The sequence below is a fragment of the Gopherus evgoodei genome, chromosome 4 (genome assembly GCF_007399415.2).
Source record: "Gopherus evgoodei ecotype Sinaloan lineage chromosome 4, rGopEvg1_v1.p, whole genome shotgun sequence".
In the NCBI taxonomy this organism is placed as follows: domain Eukaryota; kingdom Metazoa; phylum Chordata; order Testudines; family Testudinidae; genus Gopherus; species Gopherus evgoodei.
This window is the reverse complement of record NC_044325.1, coordinates 125,308,381-125,324,991: the sequence shown is the minus strand read 5'-3', so window position 1 is coordinate 125,324,991 and position 16,611 is coordinate 125,308,381. Positions and strand designations below refer to the sequence as shown.

At 48.9% G+C, this 16,611-nt stretch overlaps 1 protein-coding gene across 4 annotated transcripts; it reads right to left on the bottom strand.

Moving 5' to 3' along the window:
• Window positions 1-895: 895 nt before the first annotated feature.
• On the bottom strand, window positions 896-15,650 carry LOC115650662 (zinc finger protein 883-like). 4 transcript variants are annotated; one of them, XM_030560918.1, is made up of 4 exons: window positions 15,146-15,650; window positions 12,640-12,755; window positions 4,954-5,028; window positions 896-2,583 (listed from the first exon to the last, which is right to left on the bottom strand). In XM_030560918.1, the coding sequence occupies exon 4, from the start codon at window positions 2,570-2,572 to the stop codon at window positions 1,046-1,048; it is 1,527 nt and encodes a 508-aa protein (XP_030416778.1). In that variant the 5' UTR covers window positions 2,573-2,583; window positions 4,954-5,028; window positions 12,640-12,755; window positions 15,146-15,650; the 3' UTR covers window positions 896-1,045. The 4 variants fall into 4 exon arrangements, with proteins under 4 accessions (XP_030416778.1, XP_030416779.1, XP_030416776.1 ...); XM_030560919.1 differs by lacking the exon at window positions 4,954-5,028 and having other exon boundaries at window positions 896-1,227; window positions 1,480-2,583; XM_030560916.1 differs by lacking the exon at window positions 4,954-5,028.
• Window positions 15,651-16,611: the final 961 nt, after the last annotated feature.

Genomic DNA, 16,611 nt, shown 5'->3' with positions numbered 1-16,611 from the left:
AACGGCCTTCAGGAGAGATAGAATACATGACAATGAAAGCGTCAAGTCAAATTCGAGAGCAGGTTACATCTGATTATTCAGAATCGGGACAAGAGATTCTCCCATCACATTCTCCTCTGATTCTTTCAAACATATTTCACTCACCACTGTCTCAATAGTCAGTTATTTAAAACATATTTACTATCCTAGCATTCAAATAATGAGGGGATGGACCAGCCACCTTGCCAGAACTGGCATTACCAACAGATAGAATCTGTGATTTCAACTCCAAATGATAACACTGTGTTTGGGATCCATTTGAATTCCCCTTCCAGGTCTTTGACACTTATCTCCAGTCTCAATGACTCTGACTTAGAATTAAAGAAGTGAAAATATCATCTCCAAGCACAGACATCTGAGAACTGTTCCTCATAGGACACTCTGAGAAGTGGATGGGTAGAAAGTGATGAACATAAACTCTGCATGGCTCAGAAAAAAGGTATCAGTTCTGTAGTGATGGGGAAGGAGGTACTCTGAGTCACTCCATCCCCTTTCAATGTCACAGAGACTGAAATGACCCCTTTTCCCCGTCCTCCTTCATTTAATTATAATTTGAAAAGTTCCCAATATAACTGCTCTTCAGCACAACCAAGAGCAATGTGAGAACAACTGGCAATGATACAATCTGAATAATTGGTGACTAACAATAACTGTGCAATAGGAGGAATGATATAAATGTGATGCTCCCTCGTTCCGGATAGGAAGGGCACACTTGAATTACTCGTGGGACAATGGAGTTGATAGAAAGGACAAATGGATCAACTTCAAAACAGGGTGAACGGCAAAAGGCAAAAATGGGCCATTCATCTGGACAAGCTGAGGGATAATAGTGCTGCAAACAGTTCAAATAGCTTTAAAAGTTACTATGTGGGAATAAAAAAAAGTATTAAAGAAAAAGAAGTATTGAAAGCCCTAGAGGTTTTTATGGTGTTGATCTCCCTTGCAGATTCTCTGACAGCTAACGTGGGCAGAGTGCCAACAGAAGGTGTTTCCACACTCGATGCATTCATAGGGCCTCTCCTGTGTGGATTCTCTGATGTTCAGAAAGGGCTAAGCTGGTAGTGAAGTCTTCTCCACACTCACCGCATTTATAGATCCTCTCGCCTGTGTGGTTATTCTGATGTTGAAAAAGGGCTGAGCTGGTAGTGAAGCGTTTCCCACACGCACTGCATTCATAAGGCCTCTCTCCTGTGTGGATTCTCTGATGCCTAATAAGGTGCGAACTGTGCATGAAGGTTTTCCCACACTCATTGCATTCATAGGGCCTTTCCCCTGTGTGGATTCTCTGATGCCTAATAAGGGTTGATCTGTGATTGAAGGTTTTCCCACACTCACCACATTTATAGGGTCTCACACCGGTGTGAATTTTCTGATGATCAGAAAGTACTGAGCTGGTAGTGAAGCTTTTCCCACACTCAATGCATTTATAGGGCCTCTCACCTGTGTGGATTCTCTGATGTTGAAAAAGATACGAGCTGCGACTGAAGGTTTTCCCACACTCACTGCATTCATAGGGCTTCTCCACTGTATGGATTCTCTGATGTTCAGAAAGGGCTGAGCTGATAGTGAAGCTTTTCTCACACTCACTGCATTCATAGGGCCTCTCCCCTGTGTGGATTCTCAGATGTTCAAAAAGAGCTGAGCTGGTAGTGAAGCTTTTCCCACACTCACGGCATTCATAAGGCCTCTCTCCTGTGTGGATTTTCTGATGCCTACTAAGGTGTGAACTGCGACTGAAGGTTTGCCCACACTCACGGCATTCATAGGGCCTCTCTCCTGTGTGGATGCTTTGATGGAGAAAAAGGCCTGATCTGTGAGTAAAGTTTTTCCCACACTCGCTGCATACATAGGCCCTCTCCCCTGTGTGGATTCTCTGATGTTCAGAAAGGGCTGAGCTGGTAGTGAAGCTTTTCCTACACTCACGGCACTCATAGGGCCTCTCTCCTGTGTGGATTGTCTGATGCCTAGTAAGGTGTGAGCTGCGTGTGAAGGTTTTCCAGCATTCAATGCATTCATAGGGCCTCTCCCCTGTGTGGATTCTCTGATGTTCAGAAAGAGCTGAGCTCGTAATGAAGCTTTTCCCACACACACTACATTTATAAGGTCTCTCCCCTGTGTGGATTCTCTGATGGGTAATAAGGTGTGATCTGTGAGTGAAGTTTTTCCCACACTCACTGCATTCATAAGGCCTCTCTCCTGTGTGGATTCTCTGACGCTTTATAAGGGCTGAGTAGTCACATACGTTTGTCCTACACTCAGTGCATGTATTTTTAATCTTTCCCCTGAGGATTTCCTGGTGGGTTGTGGTTTCCTTGAGGTCCTTCTGAGTTCCCTGACAGGAAATACAGTTACTCACTTTCTCCCCTGGCTGGTTTCCTTGCTCTCTTTCTGATCTGTGCTGAATCTCACACGATTGTCCCTGCTCATGACTCCTGGACACATTCCTTTCCAATCTTTGCGATAATTCTCTGTGTTTATCCACTTGCTCAACATTTTCTGGCTGAGAATTCTGCTCCTCTTTCTCACATACCATTGTTTCACCTGCTGTGATAGAGACAGAAACCTCAACCAGGGATGGAAAGGGGAAGGCCAAACCAAAACAATTGCTGGAGAAAGATCAAATAAAAAATCAGGAACTGAACTCCCCCAAATTCTTCCCTGAAATGCAGTAGTAGGATTTTATGTTTTATCTGATTTAGAATGAAAGATAAACAATAATAATGTACCATGTATTAAATGTATTAGTGTATGATCTGATTATATCCTGCCAGCCACCCTTTTTGAAAAACAAAGATTTCAAGGAAGTAACAGACCTCTGAGGGTCACCAATTTGCTGTAGATTTAGCTTTTAAAGTAAGTAAAAGAATGCCACGATTGTTTTCTTTTGCACTGCAATTTGATGTTCCTGTTCAAAATGTTGTGTGTAAAATAAGTCTGTATTGTGTGTGAATGAGGAATGTATGTTTTAAGAGATAAGTGTGAAGGCCATTGCTGAACCAGATGTACGAGGGAGGAACCGGAGACAGATGCAAGGGCACCAGGAGGCTGCAACACGCTCCTAGTGAAATGTCAGAGGAGGGCAGATTTATGACTCTAAAGATGAGACAGGCACCTATCAGTGGGGACAAGATAGTTGTGAACAAAACCAGCCTGGGATAACTCTCTGAGGAACTTGACGAAAGAACAAGATAAAGGATGAGGACAATTTAAGAAAATGAGCACTCGTCAAACAACAACTGATTACAATACGACGGTGCAAAACTCATTGGTATCAATTAAGGAAAAATCAGTATATAAACAAGACACCTTGCCATGAAGCTCTGGGTTCGACCTGCCAAGACTTGCCCGGAGCATCATGTCATGACCACGGAATGGAACCTGGCTCCTCCCTACCCGTCATCAACTTTGCTGGCCGCTAGACTGATCTGGATTCTGGAGTGGCAACTATAACATACACTGACGAGACAGTGTGTTTGTGTGCGGTGTGACTAAATGGGAATACTAATTGTTGTATCTTCAATAAATGCAGCATATTGCCTTTTCCCCTGAGAAAGATCCCATATGCTTCTTATAAGAATAACATTTTTGGTGGAAAATTGCAAAAGGATGAAGACATGCACTGTGATTGTTGAACATACTGCTTAAATATTGCTAAAAGGTATACCATACGTATAAAATGATCAATCACACAGGTGTACGCAGCCTCAGTTGTAGAAGACCCAGGCAATAGGGGGAGGATTAGAGTCCTAGCTCTTGTGGGGGAAAACTATACAGATAAGATACATACAAAATGTCTAGGTATATACACTACCGGCAGGGGCGGCAAGTTCTATGGGCCCATGATGCCTGGGCACCAGAAATATTTTTGGCCGAGGGCCCGGCTCCAGCAATGTTTGGGGCTGGGTCTCTCCCCTGGCCCCACCTTCTGCCCCTGGATCCCCCCAATGCATCCTTTGGGACATTTAAAACAGCCCGGGGCAGTGCAGTAGAGCTGAGCAGCTTCTTCCGTGTTCGCGCCACGTGTCTGCCGGCTCCTCCCTACATCCCCTGGGCGGGGGAGGGGCTGTGTCCTGACCCAAGTGTCCCTGCAGCCAATGGGAAGCTGTGGGGGCAGTGTCTGAGGTTAGCAGCACATGGAGACTCCTGGGGTGCCCTGCCTAAGAGCCCCAGGTAACTGCTGCATCCCCCCCCAAGCGCTTGTACCCCCCCTTTGCCCCTCAAATTTCCTCTCAGAGCCTGCACTCCCTCCCTCCACCCTTCTCCCACCCCCAGCCTGCACCCAAATTCAGTCCCAGCACCTGCACCCCTTCTCCCCTCCTGCACCCCCAGCCCATCTCAGCTTGGAGCCTGCACACAGAACTCAAACTTCGTCACAGAGCCCGCACCCTCATCCCATTCCCACACATCTCCTCCTGTCCCCAAACTGCCTCCCAGAGCCTGCACCCTTCACCCCCTCCTGCACTCCCACTCCTTACCCAAACCGAGCCTACACCTAAACTGCATTCCAGAACCTGCACTCCCTCCTGTCCACAAACTCCCTCCCAGAGCCTGCACCCCTTACTCTCTTCTGCACCTCACCCCTTGCCCTAGCCTGGAGCTGCACCCAGTATCCGAACTCCAACCCAGAGCCTGCACACCAACCCCCTTCCCACACACCCTCTCCTGCACCCAAATTCCCTCTAGATCCTGCACCCCTCACTCCCTCCTGCACCAGCACCCAAACTCCATCCCCCACCCTAACTCCCTTCCAAAGCCCAACCTATCTCCTGTCCTGCACCCCAATCCCCTGCCTGAGCCCAGGACTTCCTCCTACCACGCAAATTCCCTCCCAGAGCCATTGACAGGTGGGGGGGGGTGGAGTTTGGGAGGCAGAGTCGGGGAGCAGGTTCGGAGGACCATAAAATGTCTACGAACCTGCCACACTTGACCTCCAAGCCCTAGAAGTGCCGGGCCATAAGGGGGACGGTTAGAGTCCTTGCTCCTACCCATCTGTCGAGAGAAAATTGCATAGGTGAATATACCCTCGGTCGTAGCAGGCTTGAGCGCAAAGGTAGGGGGCTTAGCATTTCCCCAACCTGCTCTGTCAGGCAGAATTCTTTTTAGTGGGTAGAGACTTTTCTGTTTTATAAGTCCCAGCATGCGCATGGGCATAGAAAAGTTATAAAGATAAAATAAATAAATAAAACAAACATGTTCAGGAAGATTTTCTATGTGAGACCAAACTCTGAAGGATATAGGAGTGTGGGCAAATAGTGGCAGCACTTGTGTAAGAAATGTTTAAAAGGAAGCAATCCAAAGACGATACTTGGTTCAAGAGATTACTCCTTTTAAAGAGCTTGTGCTCTGTGCAGCTGGGCGGCTACCCCACTCCACGAGAGAAACGGCTGGAACAGCCAGAGAGGCTGCGTAGACCAGCAGCCAATCTGCAAAGGCCTGTGGAGAGCCAATCAGGGCTAAGGAAGAGGCAGCCAATAAGGGCCAAGTTGGACCCTATGTAAAGACTGCGTAACGAAGGAGAAGAGAGTCTCTCCCTGACTAGCAAGGGAGAAGGACTGGCTCCTGCGGTAGGGAGGTAAGCACCTTGGACAGAGCACTGCTGGGCCGGCTTGGAGGAGCAGATGAGAGCCCTGGTCCATTACCTGCCAGGCTGTGGTCCCTGACTAGAAGGGCCAAGAAGGTGCAAGGGGCCAACGAGGAAATGGCCCAGGGAAAATAGTTGGAGAAGGAGGGCAGAGAAGCTGCCGCTAGAGCGTCCCTGGGTCCCCCCCTTCCACTGCACCTGGCTGCAGAGAAGTGTGGCAGAGACAGACTGCAACACGCCTGAGGGGAGGGGCTAGACTTTAGGGTTGTGGTTGGCCACCAAGGCAGGTGCAAGCTGAAGGACTGTTGATATCTTTCCCCTCCTTCCCCGAAAGGGGGTGAGAATGGAGTAGTGGGCACTGCTGGAGGGCAGTGTCCTGAAGTGGATGCCATTGAGCAGGGAGCAACACAGGTCCAATAGAGGAGACAACGGGCGAGACACCGCACACAGAGGGCACTTCATGGCTGGCGAGAGCTAATTCCCAGACTGACCAGCAGGAGGCATTGCGGTGATGAGTCTCGACGCTGCTATACTCTGTTAAACTAAACTCTAAAGGATATAGGAGTTTGGGCAGTGTAGTATTTTTTTGTGAATGATATTGTGATGATTTCACAATTTTAAAAGAAATCTTTAAGGAAAGAGACCAGGAGGGGTGGGGGCTGGTTGAGGAGTCCACCCTCCTTGCTAAATTGCTAATGGAACAAAGCCTGTGTTCATAAAAAGAGATGGTTCAGCGAGGAAAGCAGGGTTGGGCCCTGACAAGCAGGTAGGCAACAAATAAAAAAATTGGAAAGTAGGTTGGAAGCCTTGAGGGTATGGTGGCAAAAGAAAAAAAAGTAAGTACAGGCCATGGGGAATTCAGATCCCTGGAACAATACTTGGAATGGTGAAATCTGAGTTGACTAAGGTATCATTTGGGGAGCTAAGTGAGTGATTTAAAAGAGTGAGAAGTTCCCTCTGCAGAGGCTAGAGGGAATTAAGCAGATGAATGTTGTAAAAAGTTAAAAAAATAAAAGTTGTTATAGAAAGAGAATTCTTGGTTTCTTTGCAGCGATTCAGAAGGAAAACTGGGCCCTCTTCCAAAGGAACGTCTGTAAATAAGGCCAGGCAAAGAGAGAATCTGACTACATTGTTCATAGTCAAATGATTTCAAATTTGCTAAAAGAATACAAGGGGTTTCTGTTGGAACTTAACTGCCCACAAATGTAGTCTATTTACTGCTGTGTAAAAATTAAAAGCAGTGTAAGGAAGGTTAAGAAAAAAAGTGTGTATAAATATACTGCGTAACTATGTGGAGTGTTTAGAACCTAAAGCGACATTTGCATTTGTAAAATTCTTGTTTTGCAGGTTTAAGATGAATTGGTTTGGTTTTTAAATAATACCACTAAAATCCATTTGAATCTTTCATTCAAAGTTGCAAAACAGAGAAACACTTTTTGCCAGATAGAGGTAACAAGTGTTTGTTTTTGGTATTTAGCGTTTAACCCTTAAGGTACCTTAATGCTTTATAAGTTCAATATCTTTTTAAAAGACCAAAGTCATGGCTGCAGCAAGGCAGTTAAAACCAGGAGACTAGGGGGAAAAAGAATCTGGATTTTTTTTTGTAAAAAAATAAATAATATCTATACAGCGCCCCACACTGAGCCTTAGGGTGACTCTGTGTAATCAAACTATCGCTTTGCTAAGAGTACATAAAAACTTTGAGCATAAAGTTACACCTTATGTAAGAATTAATACAGCTAATGTTCTACAAATTAAACTATGGAAGGAATGTGCATTTTCCCCAGAATATGTGTAGTGTATATTGCAGAAGGGGTAAAAGAAATGCAGAAACATACCATACTACTTAATAAAATCCTACTAGGGCTCCAGAGGGAGCCACAGTAGGGTGTGTTTTTCTTTTTCAGATCACTGTGTGTTTTAGAAGCAGGAGATAAAAGTGAAAAATAGTCAAAACTCTGGAAGTTGATTGTGTCCCTTTTAAGACAGCGTCTCTATGCTGCTAATGACTTTAAATCCAAAAGCAAGCCAAAAAGTGTCTGTGCTCATGTAAATTACCTAACTGGTAAAGGAAGAAAAGAAGTGCCCATAAGTTGCAGCACAAAGAAGTCAAACCAAAGAACAAGATGGGGGACAGGAGGCTCAGAGAAAGGTAAGGGCACTCGTAAAAATGCCAGCTCCTACCAACGCCCACTCTTTAAGAATACTGCTATGAGGAGTTAATTTTCTTAGACCACATCTACAAATATGCTAAAATAACTCACCCATTGTTTTAAAAACGACAAAATTGGAATGAGGGAAAAGAGCAGGACTCCACTTTAACTCTGCTAAAACCGAAGGCTCTCACAGACCCAGCCCTGCGTTTCCATGATGAATCACAGCCTTTTGCTAAAAACAAATTAATGTTTGGAAGCTAATAACATGGCTTTGGCTGCCACACTATTATATAATATTAAAAAAGGGAACCTTAAAATGAGGAAAAGGGGTCACTCACTAGAATCAAAACAGATAGGCCCTTATGCCATGGTGGACCACCTTAGCCCATTGGTATACTGCATTTAAAAAATAAAAACGGAAATGGCTACGTGTTTCACAAATTAAACTGTTTACATAAATGTCTGAATTATTTGCAAAAATGGACATCCCAAAACCTGAGCATGAGGTGCTGCTTCACCCCCACAACTTTAATCCACAAAAAATGAGACTCCAGTGTAAGGTCTGGCGTTACCTGCTTCTGGGAACTTTTAGTGCCCAGATAATTAAAGCAATTAAAAAAGAAATGCTGCCCTCCTTTATAAGCCAATAGTTAAGGAATAATTCAGTCTCTGCCAACCAATCAGCCTGATATTAGCTCCCCAGAAGCAACAGCAAGGAAAGTAACCAACGCCCGGGAGGGGTGTCAACCCAGCAACAGCCATTGTCCAGCAGGGGAGCTACAACGTGAAGACTCACCTGATGAGGCCACACTAGGAGAATTGCTCAACCTTGCTTGGAGAGACTCAGAAATGCTCACCTGACTCTGAAGCAGAATGGGGTGTGGGGGGCAAAGCCACAAGGGAAGAAAGGACATGATAAAAGGAGAGACATGAGCTATTTATCTCTCTCCCCTACATCTACAGACATCACCAACCATCAGGTGACTGAAGCGCTGATCAAAGGTGAGAGCCTGATTGAAAAGTAACCAGCCAGCCTGTGGTGAGAAGTATCAAAGTTCGTACGGACACTGAAAGTGTTAAGATGCGTTTAGAATGCGTTTTGCTTTTATTTCATTTGATCAAATCTGATTCGTTATGTTTTGACTTATAATCACCTAATCTCTCTTTATAGCTAATAAATCTGTTTGTTCTACTTGAGGCAGTATGTTTGGTTTGAACTTTGTCAGAGGCTCCCCTTGGGATAACAAGCCTGGTACATGTGAATTTCTTTGTTAAACTGACAAATTTATATAATTTTGCATTGTCCAGTGAGCATTACTGGACACTGCAAGATGGTGGTTCCTAGGGTTGTGTCTAGCCAATATCTCTGGTCCCAGTGTCATGTGCTTGCCAGTAGCTGGGAAAAGCTGACATGCAAGAGGCTGTGTGTGAACACTCCAGAAGTGGGGGTTTTCACTGCAGAGCAGAGCAAGGCTGACTCCCAAAGCCAAGGAGTGGGGAGGCAGAGCAGATCACCAGTCCAGATAACACCAGCGGGGGATGTCACACCAGTGTGTTGGATTAAAGTCTGTGGGGAAATTCCATTTGGGATAAAAAGGCTGGTGCATGTCATTTTCCACTGATGAAATAAAAAAATGTAATACGCACTTCTAGTGGTCAGTAGCGTGCTGGACAGTGCAAGATGCAAATGACAATTTCTGTTATCCTGTGTATAATTCATGAATGGTTGACTAGCAGCACTCAACACTGTGTAGCTGGAAGAGAGTTATATGCTGGAGACTGCGTTTACTGGCCAAGAGGGGCTGTTCTCACAGTAAAACAATGGAAAATGCATCCCCAGGTTGGAGAACTGATTGGACACAGCTGTTCAACAGTCCAGATTCTACTCTGGGTAATGCCACAGACACTTATTACGACAGAGCCTCTTACAACACAGAGAAGGTAAATCCATGTCCCCAAAATCAAAGACTCCACACAGAAGGCAAGTCTCCCTGGCACTGCTTCTTGCTGACAGAGGTCCAGAGACAATAAGTCCTGGGGAAGCTGGGAACAGTAAGCTTGGGCTGGTGGGGTTCAGTGGAGAAAGGGAACCGTAAGGGCAGGGATATTACTGAATGCAGGATCTCAGCAGTACTAGATGTCAGGATAGCATATATTGCAGCCAATTGGAAAACATAATCCCAACTATACATATAAAATAAGGTCTTAATTACCCGTTTCCACTCAAGAGACGGATCTTGGAGTCACTGTGCATAGTTCATTGAAAACATCCACTCAATGTGCAGCAGCAGTCAAAAAAGCAAACGATGTGGGGAATCATTAAGAAGGGGATAAATAACAACAGAGAATATATCATATTGCCTCTATATAAAGCCATGGTACACCGCATCTTGACTATGGAGCGCAGATGTCGTCACCCCATCTCAAAAAAAGATATATTGGAATTGGTTCAGAAAAGGGCAACCGAAATGATTAGGGGTATGGAATAGATTCCTGATGTGGAGAGATTAAAAAGACTGGGCCTTTTCAGCTTGGAAAAAAGACGAAGAAGAGAAGATACGAAAGAAGTCTGTAAAATCAAGACTGCTGTGGAGAAAGTAAATAAAGTTTTATTTCCTACTTCTCCTAACACAAGAACTGGGAGTCACCCAATGAAAGTAATAGGCTGCAGATGTAAAACAACCCAAAGGAAGTATTTCTTCACACAACAGACAGTCAATTTGTGGAACTCTTTGCCAGAGGAAGTTGTGAAGGCCAAGACTATAACAGGGTTCAAAAAAAGAACAAGATAAATTCATGGAGAATAGGTCCATGAATAGCCATTTACCAGGTTGGGCAGGGATGATGTCCCTACCCACTGACTGCCAGAACCTGGGAATGGACGACAGGAGATGGATCACTTGTGGATTGCCTGTTCTGTTCATTCCCTCTAGGACACCTGGCTTTGGCCACTATCAGAAGACAGGATACTGGCTAGATGGACCTTTGATCTGACCCAGTGTGGCTGAATTTATGTACTAGGGAATCTAGTGAGTCCAGTGTAACAGGAGGGAGTATGAAAATCCCTGAGTGTGGAGAATATTGGGAAATTAGAAGCTATAATTCAGGAGCAACAGACTCTAGTTAGTCTGGAAAGGCAGAATGTGAAAAATAAGAATCAGGTCCTGTGACTTAAAGAATAGGTCCAAAGAGCCAGAAGAGACAAGAGCTTGTAGTTATTACACATGGTGATGGAGGAGCAAGACTCCCCATGTCTCAGGAAGGTTCACTACCAACCAAGGCCATTTTCACATGCTGCGGTGCAACCCAGAGCAGTGAGGAGTTGTGTTATCTGTAATCCTGGGTGAGATTCAACATTCTGCTGCTGGAGCTCCCCTGTCTGGATACCCCCTGCCAGCATTCAAGGACGCCCCAAATGTCTGTGTGACAGGTAACCCTGGACCAGCAGCTCTGACTCCAGCAGCTTGCTTGTTACACCCCAAGCACATTCTGGTTTGGGTGAAGAAGGCTCAGGGTTTAAGGGAAGGCTGGGGGGTAGGAACCTTCTGTTAGTTATGCTGAACCTAACCCCCCGTTTTTTCAGCAAACAGGAGATATTTGACATTGGGAACAGAACACAGGAGCAGTATTGCAAAGTGTTCTGTAGGAGGAGAGGGTAGAGTGGTATTATATGTGTCAGTGGCATGATGGGGTGATGCAGAAACAGGGCAGAGTAGAGGTGGCATTGTGAGACTGGCATGAACCTTCTCTCTTCATTTTCCCCCTCTTTGATGTTATTGACAAGAACTGGGACCGTATAGATCATTGTTGCAGCCAAGGTCCTGTAGTGGCACCAAATCTTATATAAAGGGGGACAAATGAGGCATCTAAGATCAGGTTATGGTTATAACACACATAGACAGCATATCATTTTTGTATTTAAAGTTATGAATATTGGCTCTATACTGTCTGTATCTCAAACTTATGCTATGCTTTTGCGTGACACCCAGACAAGCTGGTGTCAGCTCTGCCTAGCCTGCTTGATGGCCTATTAAGGACCATCAGTTATACAACTGATCCATTGAGAGAAGGCAGATACACCTTGTAACTCAGCAAAGTATGCAGGGACTTGCCTATGTGACTCCAGACTCCATTTTGCTGTAATTTTTCACAGTAAGGATAAAGAGGTGTCTTTACACCAGGAAGAAACTATGAAGTGCAGCTACCTCACCTCCATCTTGTCTTCAATCCTGCTTCATACCTCTGGAGGGACTTTGCTACAAACTGAAGCACTATACAAAGGACTGAATGACCCATCCCAGCCGTGGATGTTGTCCAGAGACTTGATTTGAACCTGCAGTTTATTCTATCACTGCTACAAGCCTGAACCAAGAACTTTGCCATTATTGTATGTAATTGATTCCATTTAACCAATTCTAGCTTTCATCTCTATCTTCTCTTTTTATATGAATAAACCTTTAGATTCTAAAGGACTGGCAACAGTGTGATTTGTGGGTAAGATCTGATGTGTATATTGATCTGGGTCTAAGGCTTGGTCCTTTGGGATCAGGAGAACCTTTTTTCTTTTTCTGGGGTATTGGTTTTCATAACCCTTTGTCCCCATAATGAGTGGCACTGGTGGTGATACTGGGAAACTGGAGTGTCTAAAGGAATTGCTTGTGTGACTTGTGGTTAGCCAGTGGGGTAAAACCAAAGTCTTCCCAGTTTGGCCAGTTTGGTTTGCCTTAGGGTGGAAAAACCCCAGCCTTGGGCTGTAATTGCCCTGCTTGAAGCAATTTGTCCTAAACTGGCACTCTCAGTTGGGCTCCACCAGAACCAGCATTGTTACACCCTTCTAATATCTGAGGGCACAGAAATCCTTACCCAGCAAGGTCACGCTCTCATAGTTCTTCTGCATGACTTGTCTGTAGAGGGCTCCTAAGCAGGGTCCAGCAGAGCCCACTCTTCTACACAGCCACCTCCTTGAAGGTCACTGGCCCCTGAAAGAGCAAGAGTCCCACACTCAGCACCTGATGCCCCACTCACAATCCCACTATTCGTGGGGGAGAGGAGCCAAATGGAAGTGCTGGGTGGCTCACAGTCAGAGTCCCACTCTCACTCTGCTCAGAGCATCTAGGAAACACCAGGGTGAGGGGATGAAGAGAGAGCCCCTTTTCTCCCCCAGCAGATGCATCACACCCCTACTAGCCACCGACTGATACAGGAGATGGAGCCCCTAGCAAGGTCCAGGGAGAGCTCCTTGGTAGGAAAGCTTCCCTAAGCCTGTCTGGGTGAGAAGGGCAGTGGTGGAGGTTTCAGAACAGGCTTCAGTTAATTTCACACCATGATTCTCCCAGGCCGTTTCCCTGCAGACAGACATCCTAGATTCTGCCATGTCAGGAAATTGCTCAATCTGTTTATTACAATGTAGACCTGGCCCCTCCTAAAAGGCTAAGGCCACAGACACATTTTTAATCTCCCCTCTCCCTCCCCACATCCTGTAATAAAGTCTAGAAAAAAGCAGAACCAAAGGAGTCACTTTCGATGATTCCCTTTGCCACTGACCCCATGGCAGCCACACCTCAGCATGAGGGATATGGAGTCAGGAACTGGGTTTTCCTCGGTGTGATCCTCATCTTGTCCACAGGAAAGTGACTCCGCCCAGGGTGCAGTAATACATCTGTCCAGGCAGATTAGAGATCTGGAAATCTCTCTCCAAACTCTTCTCTCCCACAGCCCCTTTCAGTCTCTCTTTCTCCTTCTATCTCCTTTTCCCTGTCCCCTCTCCCTGCCTATCTGATAGGAAAGTCTCATTCCTGGGTTGGTTGCTCCTCATGGCTGGATTTGCTCCTGCACTTGCTAATGGCAGGAGAAATGACTGGGGGAGGGGAAGGGGGCACAGCTGTTTGTGTAGAGTCATTTTAATGCCAGCCTACAGCATTTTCCCTTGGCTTCTTTCAGTTACCTGAAGTCTGTGGCTCAGAATTTAGTATAAACAGGGCTCAGGTCTGGAGAAAGTCATCAAGTGGGTGGACCAGAGAAGCAGCTTTATTTAAAAGGTCACTTCCCAGCACAGAGCCCTGCCGCTGGGGGAGAAGCAGCTGCTAAGCCTGGTCTCCCAGATCACAATGGAGACCTCGGCATCTGACAGAGGAACCTGAACTCCAATATCCTGGGCAGAGAGGGACAGAGCGTTTGAGCAGCCTCCCTCCTATAGCTCTCTGGGGAGACCAGCTAATGAGCGCCCCTCCCCACAGGGAGAATTGTTAATGTCATTTGCCCCAGTGTTCATCTGGAGTCACTCCTTTTTTTTTTCTTCACACAGTGACTCTGGATTAACAATGTTCTCAATGAAACCAGATTTCAGAAAGAATGAGTCCAGAACGCTGTGGAAGAGACCATAGTGTGGCAGTGCTAACCCCCATCCCACCTCCCTCACCCCCAGATCTAGGACAAGGACTGGGGGAGGGGGTATGAATATTCCCTATGGGAACGGAAGTTCCTGCAGTTTTCAAGAGGGGAGAAAAGCAAAATCTGTGATTTCACCTCACAGTGTTTGGTAAGTGGATAGAAAGTTATCATGGTGAGTGGGCCTGGCCAGGGACTGCCTGGCAGTGCTTGGAGCCAGGATTCTGGTACAAGCTGATCAGAGAGAAGGATCATGGTTAGTAGCAGCCCCCAGACACCCCCAATACCCAGAGCCCAGACCCCACAGCCAGGGGCCCCAGACACCGCCATAACCCGAGCCAGGGTCCTGCCAGATATTCCCTGGCACCCAGTCCCCAGAGTCCGTGGCCAGGGACCCCAGATACCCCCAAAGCCCCCACCAGCCACAGTGAGAGCTGGACACTGGTGAAACGGAGAGAAAATGGGGCACAATCAGGGGAGGGGAACAGGGAACTTCTCAGGCATTTGGGGGCAGGGAGAGGTCACCCTGGATGCTGCTCGTTGCTCTCTAGAGAAAAAGGGGCAGGACAGGGAGGGTCCCCACAAGAGGGAACAGCAGTAAATCCGAGGGGATCTCAGTCCCCGCCTTTCTCTCCCCGCTCCTCGGCGGTCACCGGCTCTTCTTTTCCTGCGGCCATGTCCGGGCTGCACAGACATTTTCCACCCGCCTCTTTTCCCAGGTCTCCCCCACGCCTCCAGCCTGATCTCACTTCACCCCTCAGCAGCCCCCGCCGGGAACCCAAAGGCGCCGGGACCCCCCGTGGGGCCCCAGGGCGGAGCCTGGCCGGGCCGGGGGCGTTGGGCTCCTGCGGGGACAGCAGCTCCGAGCCCCCCGCGGGCGCGGCCCCAGGGAGCAGATCCCGGCTCTGCGAGATACCGGGTCCCCCACGGACACTGGGGCAGAGTCACCGCCCGGCCCCGCCCCCCGGGATCGCTCCGGTACCTGGAGGCTGCAGCTCCTCAGCGGGGCGGGCGGAGCCCAGGGCGGCTACAGCGGGACCAGGGCCCGGGCCGGGCACGGAGAAGTTAATGGGTCTCCCCAGCACAGACCCAGCTGCTCAGCCCCACCCCCCGCAGCGCCACGGAGCAGCAGTGGGTGAGCGCCGCCCCTGGGCATGCGGGACGCCCCCTCCCCTCCGATCTGCGCATGCCCAGAGCCGGGAGACACAAAACGCTTCTCCAGCTCCGCACGAGCCAGGCAGAGCCGCAGCACCCTGACCGCGTTCGCAGCCCGGCTCCTCCCCCCACTAACGTCGCTTCCGCTCCCGGGAGAGTCAGGAACTACATCTCCCAGCCTGCCCCGGGGTCCTCTTCCGTCCTCTGGAGCCCGCTTGCGCCTCCCTCATCGCTCACCCTTTCTGCCGCTGAGACTCCGCTCCCCCATCTCCTCTCCTCTCCCGGCCGGGGAGCAGTTTATTACAGCGGCAGAGCTGGGAGGGTTTATGACTCCCCCCCCCCGTAATAACCGCCCCCACCCCAGATCCCCCCTCGGCTCCTCCCTCCTGGGCTCCGAGCTCTGCAGCCGAGCCGCGCTCCGGGCCCCTCCTGCAGCTCACGGCCCAGCCGCTCCAGGGCTCTGTCGCCCCGCAGCAAAGGCTGTTCCGTTCCGTCCCGCCACGCCCCTTCGCAGGGGGGGTGGGACACGCGGGGACCCGGCTCAAGTCGGAGGGGGTCAGGAGAGGAGCTGGGTCTCGGCAGGAGAAAAGCAGCGGCAGGGGCTAGTGCTGCTGAACCATCAGACCAACGAGCCCCCGGTTGTGCCAGCTGCTGCAGCCAGCCCCGGCGAGCGCTGCAGCCCGTGGGGCAGGTTTACAGGGCACGGGAAGGGGTGAGGGAGCGGGGAGCGGGGGAGGGGTTGCAGGGCACGGGAAGGGGCTGGGGCAGCTGGGAGCGGGGCCGGGGTTGCAGGGCACGGGAAGGGGCTGGGACAGCGGGGAGCAGGGGAGGGGTTGCAGGGCACGGGAAGGGGCTGCAGCAGCTGAGAGCCGGGGGTGGTGTTGCAGGACACGGGAAGGGGCTGCAGCAGCTGAGGGGTTGCAGTTCACAGGGAGGGGCTGGAGCAACGGGGGTCGCCGGGAGGAAGGAGGTAGAAGCCGGGAGAACAAAGAACCGGGAGCATCAGCCCCCGTGCAGCTCCTGAGAGACCAGACGCTGCTGCCTCCATTGGGAGCTGAGCAGCTGCTTCCCCAGCGGGGTCTGTGATGGGGGGATCCCGGCATTAACCCCTCCGGGCCCGGCCGGGGGGGGGCTTCTCCGGCTAGAAACCGCCTCGGACTCTGCTGACGGCAACTCCCGAGCTGAGACTGCAGGTGACTGAGCCCTTGGAGCTGTGCAGGTCTCTGCCTCTGCACAGTGCCCCCCCCGCCCCATCTCTGCCCCCCGGAGTGTCCGGGAGCCCAGAGCTGCTGC

Bases quoted from the DNA above. Each gene is read 5' to 3' on its own strand.
- LOC115650662 (XM_030560916.1), bottom strand. From the start codon at position 12,673: ATGCAGAAGAACTATGAGAGCGTGACCTTGCTGG. The intron at 2,584-12,639 runs GTAAGGATTTCT...TCTCTATCACAG, and splicing joins TGAGAGCGTGACCTTGCTGG to CAGGTGAAACAATGGTATGT.